We start from the raw sequence: 13451 nt of genomic DNA on the forward strand, positions 1-13451 counted from the left end.
ACGAACTTGCCCCATTTTCTAACTTCTTTCTTGCTGTTCCCTTTGTGAGGTGCATAGATGGGCAGCCTTTCATTTCCAGCGGAGGTCATGCTCAATTTCATGTCATGGGCACGAGTTGCAAGTTCTTCAAATGTACTAGGCTTGATATATTGCAAGATGTAGTGCAGTCCCCAATGCATGCCTTGGAAGCACATCTCTATGTCAGAAGCTTTACTAAGCTTGTCTTTGCAGTTGAGGCTTGCACTCCTCCAACGATTGATAAAGTCGATAACTAGCTCAACTTTCCATTGACTAGCATTTGTAAGTTCCACTATGCTCACAATGCGCCTTGTGCTATAAAAGCGATTGAGGAACTCTTGCTCTAGTTGATCCCAGCTATCAATAGATCCCTCCTCAAGGTCTGTATACCAATCAAAAGTATTTCCTTTTAGCGAGCGGGCAAACATCTTGATGAGGTATTCTCTATAAGTCCCAACATTGTTGCATGTCTCAACGAAGTGTGCCACGTGTTGCTTTTGATTGCTTTTTCCATTAAATTGTTGAAACGTTGATAGCCAACATGCATCTTCAACATATCGATCCTCGTAGTATACAACTTTGCGTATATAAGAAAGGACTTGGTAGTAACTTCATACTTGTTTTTAATAGTTCCCTTACTGAACTCCTTCAGTTGATCGATTGGAATCATCCATTCAGATAAGATAGGGATAACCTTAACGGATGTTACTTGTCTTGGGGGAGATTCACTCTCTGGAACCTCTAGGAGCCTTCCAGGTGCATGGGTGGATTCTTCTTCTATAAAGATTTCCACCATGTCTGTTAGCTTGTCAATTCTAGCATCTTGATTTTGTATGTACTTGGTCAAGCCAGCGATTGCTTCCGTCAAGTTATCCAACTGCTCTTCCACAGATGGAGTGTTCGTCACCATTGCTTGCATGATTGTCGTAGATGATGGGGAGTAACATAGATTATGGAGCATGGATTATCACATAATTGCTCCTCGATTGGCTCACGCTATGTGGTGTAAATGGGGAGGATCCATCACTTGATATATCACACTTGTAGTGCTTGTTGTCCTAAAGATCTTCCTTTGCTCCTCGTAACTGGTCCAAAGCTTTCAAAGGTAACATCGAGGATGCTTTCTACATCAGCGTAGAACTTGGAATTAGCAGCCTTGGTGGAAGTTAACCTGGGGTTGATTTTCTTTGAAGCCATTTTGACGTTCTTAAACTTTGGTAATTGAAAAGTTGAGATGAGAGGTAGAGATTGTCCCACTGGGCATGCCAAAGTTTGTAGACAATAAATATGCATCAAGAAAATATTCGAGATCCAAAAATATCGCAACAATCGTAGTATTTGATTTCAAGTAATATAAGTGTACAATCTCTATGAATCCTCTGATTTTTCTTTTCAATAGTAAATAAATTCAAGGGCCTTTGAGCTTGATCTTGAATCTATATTTGTTGCCACGAACGATGATTTTGAATTCAACTAGCATGAACTTTGATTTGAACTCGTACTCCTTGAATCTTGATTTGTTCTTCGTTCTTGAGCTTGAACTTGATTTCTTGAACTTGAACTTGATTGCTTGAAGATTGAAACTTGTAGAGAAATCTGCGATGTTTGATCCACGAGCTCTCTCTTGCTTCTTGTTATAACTTCTAGTGTCTTTTCTGGGTTATGAAGACCCCTATTTATAATTGGGGGAGGGAAGAGTTATGATAAAAACAAACTCTTTCCGACCAATCAAATTGAAGTGTGACAATGCCGCATTTGATTGGTCAGAATATGTCACTTGCACACGTGGCGCGGTTTCATTGGCATTTTAATTTGACTGGGCATGTCTTGTCATTTTGACACGTGCCATGATCCTATTGGCTCTTCCGTTTGACTTGGCGTGCCGCGTCATTTAACACGTGACACTATCCTATTGGCTCTTTTTGTTTGACTTGGCGTGCCATATCATTTGACACGTGGCACCAAACTGGGCATCTAGGAAGATAACATCTTGGGCGTAATGAAGTGGGTTCATCACTTGTAGCCCAATTAAATGGATTAGCCCAATAGATTTGTACTCATTTATTTAACCCATATATATTGGACTAATGTAGTTAATCTAATTATACTGGCCCATGAGATTTATTTAGACTATATATATATATATATATATATATATATATATATATATATATATATATATATATATATATAAAATATAAAATAAAACATTTTATTGAATATATTTTATATTTCATTTTACACCTCTAATGATAATTTTCATATAACTCTAATTGAGATGCGTTTTTCACTGCACTTTTTATTCCAATTAATTTGCTACTACTAGTTATGAAAGCTTTACTACACTTAATTGATCAGAAATATTGCTGTTAAAGCGCAAAATTAATTAGTAATGCAAACTATGCACCTCATTTACCTTATTTGAAGTGTGATTCCCAGCCCAATGGAAATGTTTTTCTTCTTAGCACTTTTTTCGGATTATTTGCAGCACTGTTTAAATTTTATGTCCCTTAACTAAGTGGATTAAATCTCATCTTTAAAAATATTTGGATGAGTTTTCTTTTTGGAGACCAATTTAAATTAACAGGGACAGAATTTAAGTAGTGAAAAAGGCCATTTGTGCAAATGCCCCAATTTGTTTGGATAACTTGGATTTAAGAGAAAAGGAAGGAAAAATGATATTGTATAGCCGTTTTCAAAATAATAACCGAAAAAATATAAAAAATATGAAAAATTAACCCAATAGCTGTTTACCTAATCTCTTAAACTAAAAATAGCCGACATATGTATAATATATGTACAATTTATATATTATATATGTATGATTGTGTATAATATGTATATTTTTGTATACTGACTAGAAAAGGTAAACATGAAATCTGGCCTGCTATTGGTGTAATAATCCCAAAAAATATATAAATTTTATATATTTTTACAGCTATAAAATATAAATAGTTTTGGCTACGGACTAAAAATGATCTTTGCCCGGACAGGAATGTCAAGTCAAAATAGCTATTGGGTCCATAAAATCATATCTGGGCTTACATACACCCCTCAATTTTGGGCCTATGGGCTTTGAAATAAGATCTGTAAACTTTCTTCATGCAAAGAGTAAAACTAAAACTCCGTCACTCACCGCAACTCCTCCGCCGCCCACTCCACCGCCGTTGACGGCAGCTCCACTCAAAGCATCGCTTATACCCACCCACCCCCTTTTTCTCCCCTTGGCCAACTCTATACTTATATAACAGTACAGTAGAAATAAAAAAGAAACCCAATAAATGGCTTGTGAGAGTAACAGTCTGCAAATTACGGAAGAAGTAAAAAGAGTGTTTATAGGAGCCGGATGTAATAGAATAGTGAATAATGTTTCATGGGGTGCTTCTAATTTAGTTTCTTTTGGTGCCCAAAATGCTGTTGCCATTTTTTGTCCAAAGGTTTTTTAAAGCTTGGATTAGCTTTAATTTAGTGTTTAGTGTCTTTTTTTTTTTTCTGTTGAAGTTTATGTTCTTATTGTTTGTTTGTTTTATTTATCAGACAGCTCAAATCTTGATTACACTACCTGGTCATAAAGCTTATGTGAATTGTACTCTTTGGCTTCCCAATAGCAAGTTTGCATTTAAAGGTACTGCCTTTTTGAACTTATTTAGTTATATATTTGTGTTTATGTTTGATCTTGATATAGTTGTTCCAACATAGTTATGTAGGTTGAAAAATTTGAGTGTTAGGTGATAAAAGTTACAGCTTTTGTTACTAAAAGTTATCAAAAGATTGGGCACAATAGAAGAAAAAGCTTAATATATATATATATATGTAGAGTTGAGACTATGTTTTAAACATTAGGACTTTTACAGTAGGTCATATGTCTGATCCTGCGGCTTCTAGCCAGTTATTGAGTAAGGCTTTGTATATTTGCAGCTAAGCATATGCAGCAACATTTTTTGCTTTCTGGAGATGCTGAAGGTGTTATAATATTGTGGGAATATTCTCTTGTGGATGAGAAGGTAGTCCTTTGCTTGTTACACATCCCCTAGTTACCCGACACTACTTCCGCTTAACTCAATTCTTTTTATTTTCCTGATAGTGGAGATATGTCTTACAAGTGCCACAAGCCCACAAAAAAGGTGTTACCTGCATCACAGCGATAATGGTGTCTCAACAAGAAGCTGTTTTTGCATCTGCATCTTCCGATGGCACTGTGAATGTGTGGGAAGTAGTCTTTCCATCTACTCGTGGAGGTGAGAAGGATATATCTGAATTCCTTCAAAGTCTAGTCTTTAGTCGTTACGTGATGATCAGCCTATGAATTAAGAAAAAAGTTGTTTCATGATGATCAGTTTCCATTCTATTTCACAGGAGGCTTCTGCTCCTTTTTGTTTTAAAATTTCGATCCCTTTCTGCAGATGCTGTAATCACTTTAACAGCTGAAATTACTCCGATTTCAGTGCTTTCTTGTTCATCCTTGAATAAGTAAAATAGCCAATATGTGCGCTGGTCATGTCAACAGTTTGAAATATTATCTGCATTTTCCTGCAACATTATAGCTAGCTGTCTTAATTATCCATTATATTGTCTTTTATGAAAAATAACAAAGAAGTCTCAACCCACACAGGTATTTCTGTTGCAGAGTTTAAGCTAAACTAGATTTTAGTGCCGGGAAGTGTTTTTTCATTGTTTTTTAAAGTGGAAGGTAATTGAGTGAGCAGCCTTTTCTCTGTTATCTGTGCACATTTAATTAGATTTATATGGAAGCAAGTATGTGAAATATTCTTTCTTTTTTACTTTCATATTCCTCATTATTTTGTAAATTTTAGAATTGAGAGATGATATCCTATGGGGATTTTTGGTATAACTGTCAAGGTGCATGTGATATTAAAATCTATTGACAAATTGCTTTTGCCCATCTGTATATTCTCCCCTCCACGTGTTTTACCTTACTGCTATATAGTTCTTGGTACTAATATTACCTCTACGTTTGATCTGGCTTGTGTAGGTGATTGCAAATTGTCATGCTCAGATTCTCTGTTTGTTGGTCCAAAACCTATGGTTGCTCTTTCACTAGCAGAGCTTCCAGGAAATAGCAAGCAGCTGGTTCTGGCCATGGGAGGATTAGACAGCAAAATCCATCTATATTGTGGTGAGAGAAATGGAAAAGTATGAAACAGCAATTCATATTTCTTGTTCATTTGCTTACATTACCATCTGCGTTGCTGATAATAAACCGCCGTTTCTTTTTTTTTTTTGATCCCTAGTTTCTTCGCGCTTGTGAGTTAAAGGCTCATACGGACTGGATTAGGAGTTTAGATCTCTCATTACCTGTTTACGTGAATGGTGAAACTAGTCTTCTTCTTGTAAGTTCATCTCAAGACAAAGGCATACGCATATGGAAGATGACTTTACAGGATTCTTCAGCTAATAGCAAGAAGCAACAAACAAGCTTGGCTTCTTACATTAAAGGTCCTGTACTTGTAGCCGGCTCGTACTCTTATCAGATTTCTATGGAATCTCTCCTCATTGGACATGAGGATTGGGTATACTCAGTGGAATGGCAACCCCCGTCGACTTCTTCTGTCGAGGAAATTGAGTGTTTTCAACCGCAAAGCATTTTATCTGCATCCATGGATAAGACAATGATGATCTGGCAACCTGAAAAGACAACTGGTATTTGGATGAATGTAGTTACCGTCGGGGAATTAAGTCACTGTGCTTTGGGATTTTATGGTGGGCACTGGAGTCCAAATGCAGATTCTATTTTAGCTCATGGTTATGGTGGGTCTTTTCACCTTTGGAAAAATGTCGGTGTTGATTTTGATGATTGGAAGCCACAAAAAGTTCCGTCTGGACATTTTGCTGCAGTCTCAGACATTGCGTGGGCTAGATGTGGGGAATATATGATGTCTGTCAGTCATGATCAGGTAATCTTATTGCGTTTAGATTTTTTTTTTATTAGAATCTTTTTTTGTGTGGAGGTCGAGGATTACCGAGGATATGACCCATGATAGAAAGATTTGGAGGTCGAGGATTACCGAGGATATGACCCATGATAGAAAGATGTGTAGGTCGAGGATTAGGGTTGTAGGTTGACAGATAGTAGTGTGTTCCTCCTAGGCTTACCAGTAGAACTAGGACTATCTTTGTATTACCTTATTCATGGTTCTTTACTATTATATGATGTGTCATTCACGCCGTTATCATAATACATTGTTGTTACTATTGTTTGCCACTTGTTGCTTTATCTCCAATGTTTCTTGAGCCGAGGGGTCTATCGGAAACAACTTCTCTATCTCTATAAGGTAAGGGTAAGGTCTCTCGTACACTCTACCCTCCCCAGACCCCATTTATGGGAATACACTGGGTTTGTTGGTGTTGTATTAGAATCTTTTTTTGTGAATGGTATTAATTGATTTAAGCTATTTGACAGCAAATTGTTGACATTTCCGCTTTTCCAGCCTAATGAACACCTTTTTAATAAGAAAGAGGTTTTGTTTACTTACCCAGTAAATAACAAAGAAAATAAGTTTAATTTTTTAGGTAGATTATTACAAAGAAGTGGAATATGTGCATGTAAACTAAATCAAATATGGTGTCAGGTAAATAGAGCTTTCAAGTGTTACTGCAGATTAGTCAGGGTAACATCATGAAAGAGGCTTATCACATTACAATGTTGTAAGTTAGGAGAACAATATATCCAATATATGTCGTTTTGTAGGAAAATGAACTTGAAGTGTTCTGGAATTGCGCACCAAGGGTGTGGCCTAGTGGTCTATGAGGTGGGTTGAGAACCATCAAATTTTCGATTCAGATCCCAGCAGAGGCCAAAACATTAGGTGATATCTTCCCATATGTCTAACCCTTGTGTGAGAAGGCACAGGAGAAAATATGTTATTGATATTAAATGAACAATACAATACAAGAGGTCCTTATTTATAGCTATACTATACAAGGATATACTACTCTTCTACCACATCTCTTCTACCAATGTGGGACAATACTACACTATATACATGCTGTAAACTAACACTCCCCCTCAAGTAGGTGCATATAAATCATATGTACCGAGCTTGTTACATATATAACCAATACGAGGACCAGTGAGGGACTTGGTGAAAATATCTGCAAGTTGATCATTCGACCTCACAAACTTTGTAGCAATCTCTCCTGAAAGTATCTTTTCTCTGACGAAGTGACAATCAATCTCAATGTGTTTAGTTCTCTCATGGAACACCGGATTTGATGCAATATGAAGGGCAGCTTGATTATCGCACACAAGTTCCATCCGACTGATTTCACCAAATTTCAACTCCTTGAGCAATTGTTTGGTCCAGACTAGCTCACATGTTGCTATAGCAATTGTTCGATATTCTGCTTCTACACTAGACCGTGCAACTACATTCTGTTTCTTACTCTTCCAGGACACCAAATTTCCTCCTACTAAAACACAATATCCAGACGTAGAATGTCTATTAGAAGGTGATCCTGCCCAATCAACATCTGAGTATCCAATGATCTGCTCATGACCTCGATCCTCAAAGAGTAACCCTTTGCCTGGAGCCGATTTTATATATCGAATAATGCGGACAACGGCATCCCAATGACTATCACAAGGAGAATTCATAAACTGACTTACAACACTCACAGGATAAGAAATGTCGGGTCTAGTCACTGTGAGATAATTTAATTTTCCAACCAGCCGCCTATAGCTTGCAGGATTGCTAAGCGGCTCCCCCTGTCCTGGCATAAGTTTAGAATTCGGATCCATCGGAGTGTCGACAGGTCTGCAACCTATCATCCCCGTCTCCTCAAGAATGTCTAAAGCATATTTTCTTTGAGAAATAACAATACCTGAGCTAGACTAGGCAACCTCAATACCTATAAAGTACTTCAATCTGCCTAGATCCTTAGTTTGGAAGTGCTGGAAGAGATGCTGATTCAGATTGGTAATACCATCCTGATCATTGCCAGTAATAACAATATCATCAACATAGACTACCAGATAAATACAGAGACTTGAAGCAGAGTGCCGATAAAACACAGAGTGATCAGCTTCACTACGAATCATGCCAAACTCCTGGATAACCGTGCTGAACTTACCAAACCAGGCTCGAGGAGACTGCTTTAGACCATAAAGTGACCGACGCAAGCGACATACAAGGCCACGAGACTCCCCCTGAGCAACAAAACCAGGTGGTTGCTCCATATAAACCTCATCCTCAAGATCACCGTGAAAGGCATTTTTAATGTCCAGCTGATAGAGGGGCCAATGACGAACCGCAGCCATGGATAGAAAAAGGCGGATTGAAGCCACTTTAGCCACGGGAGAGAAGGTATCACTGTAATCGAGCCCAAATATCTGAGTATATCCTTTGGCAACAAGACGGGCCTTAAGTTGATCAATCTGTCCATCGGGACCAACTTTAACTGCATAAACCCAACGACAACCAACAGTAGATTTACCTGAGGGAAGAGGAACAAGCTCCCAAGTACCACTTGTATGTAAAGTAGACATCTCGTCACTCATAGCCTGTCACCATCCTGGATGAGACAACGCTTCACCTGTAGACTTAGGGATGGAAACCAATGACAAAGAAGATATAAAAGCATAATGGGGAGATGACAGACGATGATAGCTCAAACCGACATAATGCGGATTAGGGTTAAGTGTGGTCCGTATACCTTTCCGAAGTGCAATCGGTGTACTAGGAGCATGGTCCGCAGCAGGAGCAGGGTCAGGTGCAGGACGAGAACCAGTTGGGCCTGATGGAAGACGCAAACGACGATGATAAGTCAAGAGTGGTGTTCCTGTGGCTGGGGAACTAGGGGGAACACCAATAGACTCCTCAACGGTTGGTATGGATGAAACCTCTGTGGTCGAAGGTGAAGGAGGAGCTATAGTAAACTCCTCAAAGGTCGGTATAGGTAAGACCTCAAATTTATCATGGTGGTCAGCAGAGGTAAAGAAAGGTTTAGAATCAAAAAATGTGACGTCAGCTGACATAAGGTACCTACGAAGATCATTAGGAAGTCCAGCGAGGGTAAGAACGAGAAACATCTTCTGTCGCTGCTCTTGTTGTTTTTCCACACTAGCAGAAACTGGCATCAACTTCTCAAATTCCTCCATGACTGCCTGTACTTGACCCAAGTAAGTAGACATATCCAATTCCTGCTTCTTTAAGTTTGTCATCCGTGATATCACATCATAGAAGCGAGATATGTCATTAGTGTATAAGGTGCGTGCCTTTGCCCAAACCAAATAACATGTCTGGAATGGACGAAACAAGGGCATCAACTTGGAATCAATAGATCGCCACAAGATGCTACATAACTGAGCATCGATTTTTGCCCAAAGTGCTATTGCCTTTTCATCTCCATCGCTAGACTGTTTGATTAGATGATCTTGAACACCTTGACCTCTACACCATAACTCGACAGATGAAGCCCAAGCTAAGTAGTTTGAACCTCCCATTAAAGGTTCCGAGGTAATAATAGCACTAGAGCTTCCAGAACTCATGTTTCTAGACCCAAAAGCATCAAATCCCAAAGACATTGTTGCAAATTATTACCAAATAGGAGAAAGAATCAACTGTAATCCACTGAAACAGTGTACGGAAACACAGAAACAAAATACTGAAATACTATAGCTGCCGGAATCTACTGTAACTGTCGGAATAGTACTGTAGCTGCCGGAAAAAACTCAAAGTTGTCGGAATGAAATGAAAACAGTAGGGGTAGGATCGGAATTACCAGGCAACCCAACTGTTCTGAAGGAAGATTTTCAAAAAATGGCCGGAAGTGGTCGTACGCGCCGGCGCGTGAGCTCACGCACGGGAGCTTCTGGTGGCGCGTGGAGGCGCGTGAGGAGGCTGCTGCCGGAGTTTTTCACTGGGGTTTGGTCGCCGGACAGTGACGACTCTTGTGGTAGTGTTGGATTTTGCACAACACTAACAGAAATGAAGCAGATAGAAAACAGCCTTAAAAAAGTACTGATTTCTCTTTTCCGGAATCGCTGGAATTTATGCACAGCGATTTCTCTTTCTCGGAATCGCTGGAATTTATGCACAGCGATAAGTCTCTCACAATTGCTCTAATACCATGTGAGAAGGCACGGGAGAAAATATGTTATTGATATTAGATGAACAATACAATACAAGAGGTCCTTATTTATAGCTATACTATACAAGGACATACTACTCTTCTACCAATGTGGGACAATACTACACTATATACATGTTGTAAACCAACACCTTGGTAGACAGAGTCCGAATACCACGATATTTAAAAAAAAAGTGTTCTAGAATTGTGCTCTGACAAAATATGAAATAGCACATTCACCGAAGCTCCTATTTGTTATTGCCATTTTGTAGTGTTCACGGCCAAAGCCCCAGTCTTGATGGTTACAAGTTGACCAAGTGAACATTGTTTTTTTCTCAGCTGCAGTGAGAAGAAATACAAATAAATCAGCAAGGAAAAGACAAGTCCATTTCGTATTGCACGAAGCATGTTTTCCACTTCCTATTTAGGCCATCATAAATGTATATCTAGATCAGACATTATTTTGGTCTACAGCTTGTGAACTTTGAGCGGTGTACTACGCTTAAAATTTGAAAATTATCTACTGTGCTGATTGTACTGTAGCGCATTGCTACATGCTGCCATAACGAACTGCATTGCGGTGAAAAACTCAATATATTATATATGTCCTTAAGCTGTAGGTGGCTTTCTAATCAGCAAATATGGCGAAAAAGTTGTCTGAATCTCTCCATTGGTTATCCTTCTCTTCACAAGCTATTTCTTTTTCGTGTTCTGTTATACTTGAATTATTTTTTTTGATAAGGAAATGAAGTGTAGATTTTGCAAGGAGTTCAGGTAGGAAATGTTACTGCTTTGGCAAGTTACTGATTTGCATTTTAAACTTTAATATGTGCCACAAGTCTAGCTTTTGGAAATATTTAACATGCTTGGTCTTAAACTGGGTTCATATTGGTCAAGTGCCCATGAATTTATTACTTGGTGTTTTACTTTCTCTTCTGCTGCATATGTTATCAGACTTCTGAGCTCAATCTTCCAACTTTTGGCAGACAACTCGAGTATTCGCTCCTTGGCTCAATAATACTAGTTTAGAGAGGGAAGAGTCTTGGCATGAAATTGCTCGCCCTCAAGTTCACGGTCATGACATAAATTGTGTCACAGTAATCAGAGGAAAAGGAAACCATCGTTTTGTCTGCGGGGCAGACGAGAAAGTTGCCAGAGTTTTTGAATCCCCTCTTTCCTTTCTGAAGACATTGAGTCATGTTACATCAGACGACTCTAGTTTTTCTGCCGACATTCAAGCTGGCGTGCAGATATTAGGGGCAAATATGTCCGCTCTAGGTCTATCGCAGAAACCTATATATGTTCAAGGTGAGTTTTTCGGTCTACTGTGTGACATCATTTTTGCATAATTATTTCATATAAGATATTCATTTATTTTTCCATCATCACTTTGATTTTGGGGGGTGAAATATAACTTAGTTGTTGACCCGTCAAAATTAACTGTTAAGACTTCTTATCCACATACTGAATTAGTCTTAATTTGATGTGTTACTGAGGCTTTTTTCTAAGTTTGCTTAAACAACTGTGATTATCTCATGCACAGGGGCGGAGTTAGAGTTTAGGTTATGGGTTCTACTGAACCCAGTAGCTTTGGTCCAAACCCTGTATTTATTTTAAGAAATCCATTGAATATGTAGAAATCATTAACTTGAAACCCAAGGGCTAGAATCCCGAACATGTAAGCTTCAAATCGTGGCTCCGCCTCCGCAGTCATGGACAATGTTCTGATACAAATAGAGATTATCCTGAATGTTTCCGGTGAAGACTCTTACATGTAATAATATCTCATACACCAAAACCTATCTTTTGCAGCATCATCGACACCAACAGACAGAAGCAATACAGAAGGTTTTGATACCTTAGAAACTGTTCCTGAAGCAGTTCCGGTTGTCTTGACAGAGCCACCTATTGAAGAGCAATTGTCATGGCATACTCTATGGCCCGAGTCACACAAACTTTACGGTCACGGGAATGAGCTTTTTGCTCTATGTTGTGATCATGAGGGAAAGCTTGTAGCTTCATCCTGCAAGGTTTAGCATCCTTTCCCTTCTTTTCTCTTCCCTTCTTTTGGGTATTCATGTCGTTCTTCCTTGTCATGCTTACTTGAATCTCCTGTTATAGCAGTCAACTTGGTTGTTAGTTTCTGATCTTAATATGCTTCCCAAAAAAAAATTAAAAATTAAATAAAGTACTCCACTACATGTATGGTGTTGTTACATTGTTAGATACCTTTGTGAAATATAGCCACTTGTGATGGAATTCACAATATTTTTCCAAATAACCCTTTAAACCTCTTAAACGCTATATTATTTCTTGATAAGTTTGTATTTTCTTAATTAGTTGTGAAAACAGTAATTATGCCGTGTATATACTATTCTGCAGGCTCAATCAGCACCGGTTGCTGAAATATGGCTATGGCAAGTGGGTTCGTGGAAGTCGGTTGGCCGTTTGCAGTCTCACAGTTTAACAGTGACCCAATTGGAGTTCTCTCACGATAACCAGTATCTGTTGGCGGTTTCAAGGGATCGCCACTTCTCTGTTTTCCGAATTAATCACACAGGTTTAATACTCATTTAGCATGTAATACAACTTTTTGTTTTAAGTTGTTATTATCTCAAGGCCTTAACTCGTTCTTTGCATTACAGGAACTGATGAGATCAATTACCAGCTTGTGGCTAAACAAGAAGCACATAAAAGAATAATATGGGCATGTTCCTGGAACCCGTTTGGTCATGAATTTGCTACTGGCTCAAGAGACAAGACTGTCAAAATATGGGCCGCGGAAAATGAAACGTCGGTGAAGCTACTATTGACACTTCCACCTTTCAAGAGCAGCGTTACTTCCCTGTCTTGGTTAGGTCTCGACAGCCATAGCAATCGCGGGATTCTTGCAGTGGGAATGGAAAATGGCTTGATTGAACTATGGAATCTAAACAGCGGAATGGGAGCAACTGGACATCTATCGGTCCAAAATGCTTCTCTTGCTGTTAGGTTCGATCCTTTTCTATGCCACGTCTCTACTGTTCAACGACTATCTTGGAGAAATTCCCAGAAGAGCGAAGATACTGAGACCGTGCAGCTTGCCTCGTGCGGAGCTGATCATTGCGTGAGAATCTTTAGGGTAACTGTTTCCTAAGCTTGATAAGTTTTGTGGTAGATAGATGTTTGTTTTAGCCTTTATCCCAGTAATTATTGTATCAACGTATTCTTATTGTAATAGTTAACTAGTTGTCAAAGGTTGTGAAATGGCGCCTGATTATTACGGAGTATTAAATTTGTGTAGATCCTACTCTTTGAAGCAGTTGGAAAATATAGTGGGAAAAAGGTCCGGGTTTGCTCATGTA

At 38.8% G+C, this 13451-nt stretch overlaps 1 protein-coding gene across 1 annotated transcript; it reads left to right on the top strand.

The window, feature by feature from the left end:
• Positions 1 to 3165: 3165 nt before the first annotated feature.
• On the top strand, positions 3166 to 13451 carry LOC104087924 (elongator complex protein 2). Its single transcript, XM_009592503.4, has 10 exons — positions 3166 to 3455; positions 3556 to 3643; positions 3937 to 4022; positions 4103 to 4256; positions 5012 to 5172; positions 5271 to 5933; positions 11094 to 11415; positions 11920 to 12137; positions 12490 to 12667; positions 12753 to 13451. Exons 1-10 carry the CDS (start codon positions 3300 to 3302, stop codon positions 13241 to 13243), a joined length of 2517 nt encoding a protein of 838 aa, XP_009590798.1. The 5' UTR covers positions 3166 to 3299; the 3' UTR covers positions 13244 to 13451.

Source organism: Nicotiana tomentosiformis, chromosome 10, assembly GCF_000390325.3.
Source record: "Nicotiana tomentosiformis chromosome 10, ASM39032v3, whole genome shotgun sequence".
Classification (NCBI taxonomy): domain Eukaryota; kingdom Viridiplantae; phylum Streptophyta; class Magnoliopsida; order Solanales; family Solanaceae; genus Nicotiana; species Nicotiana tomentosiformis.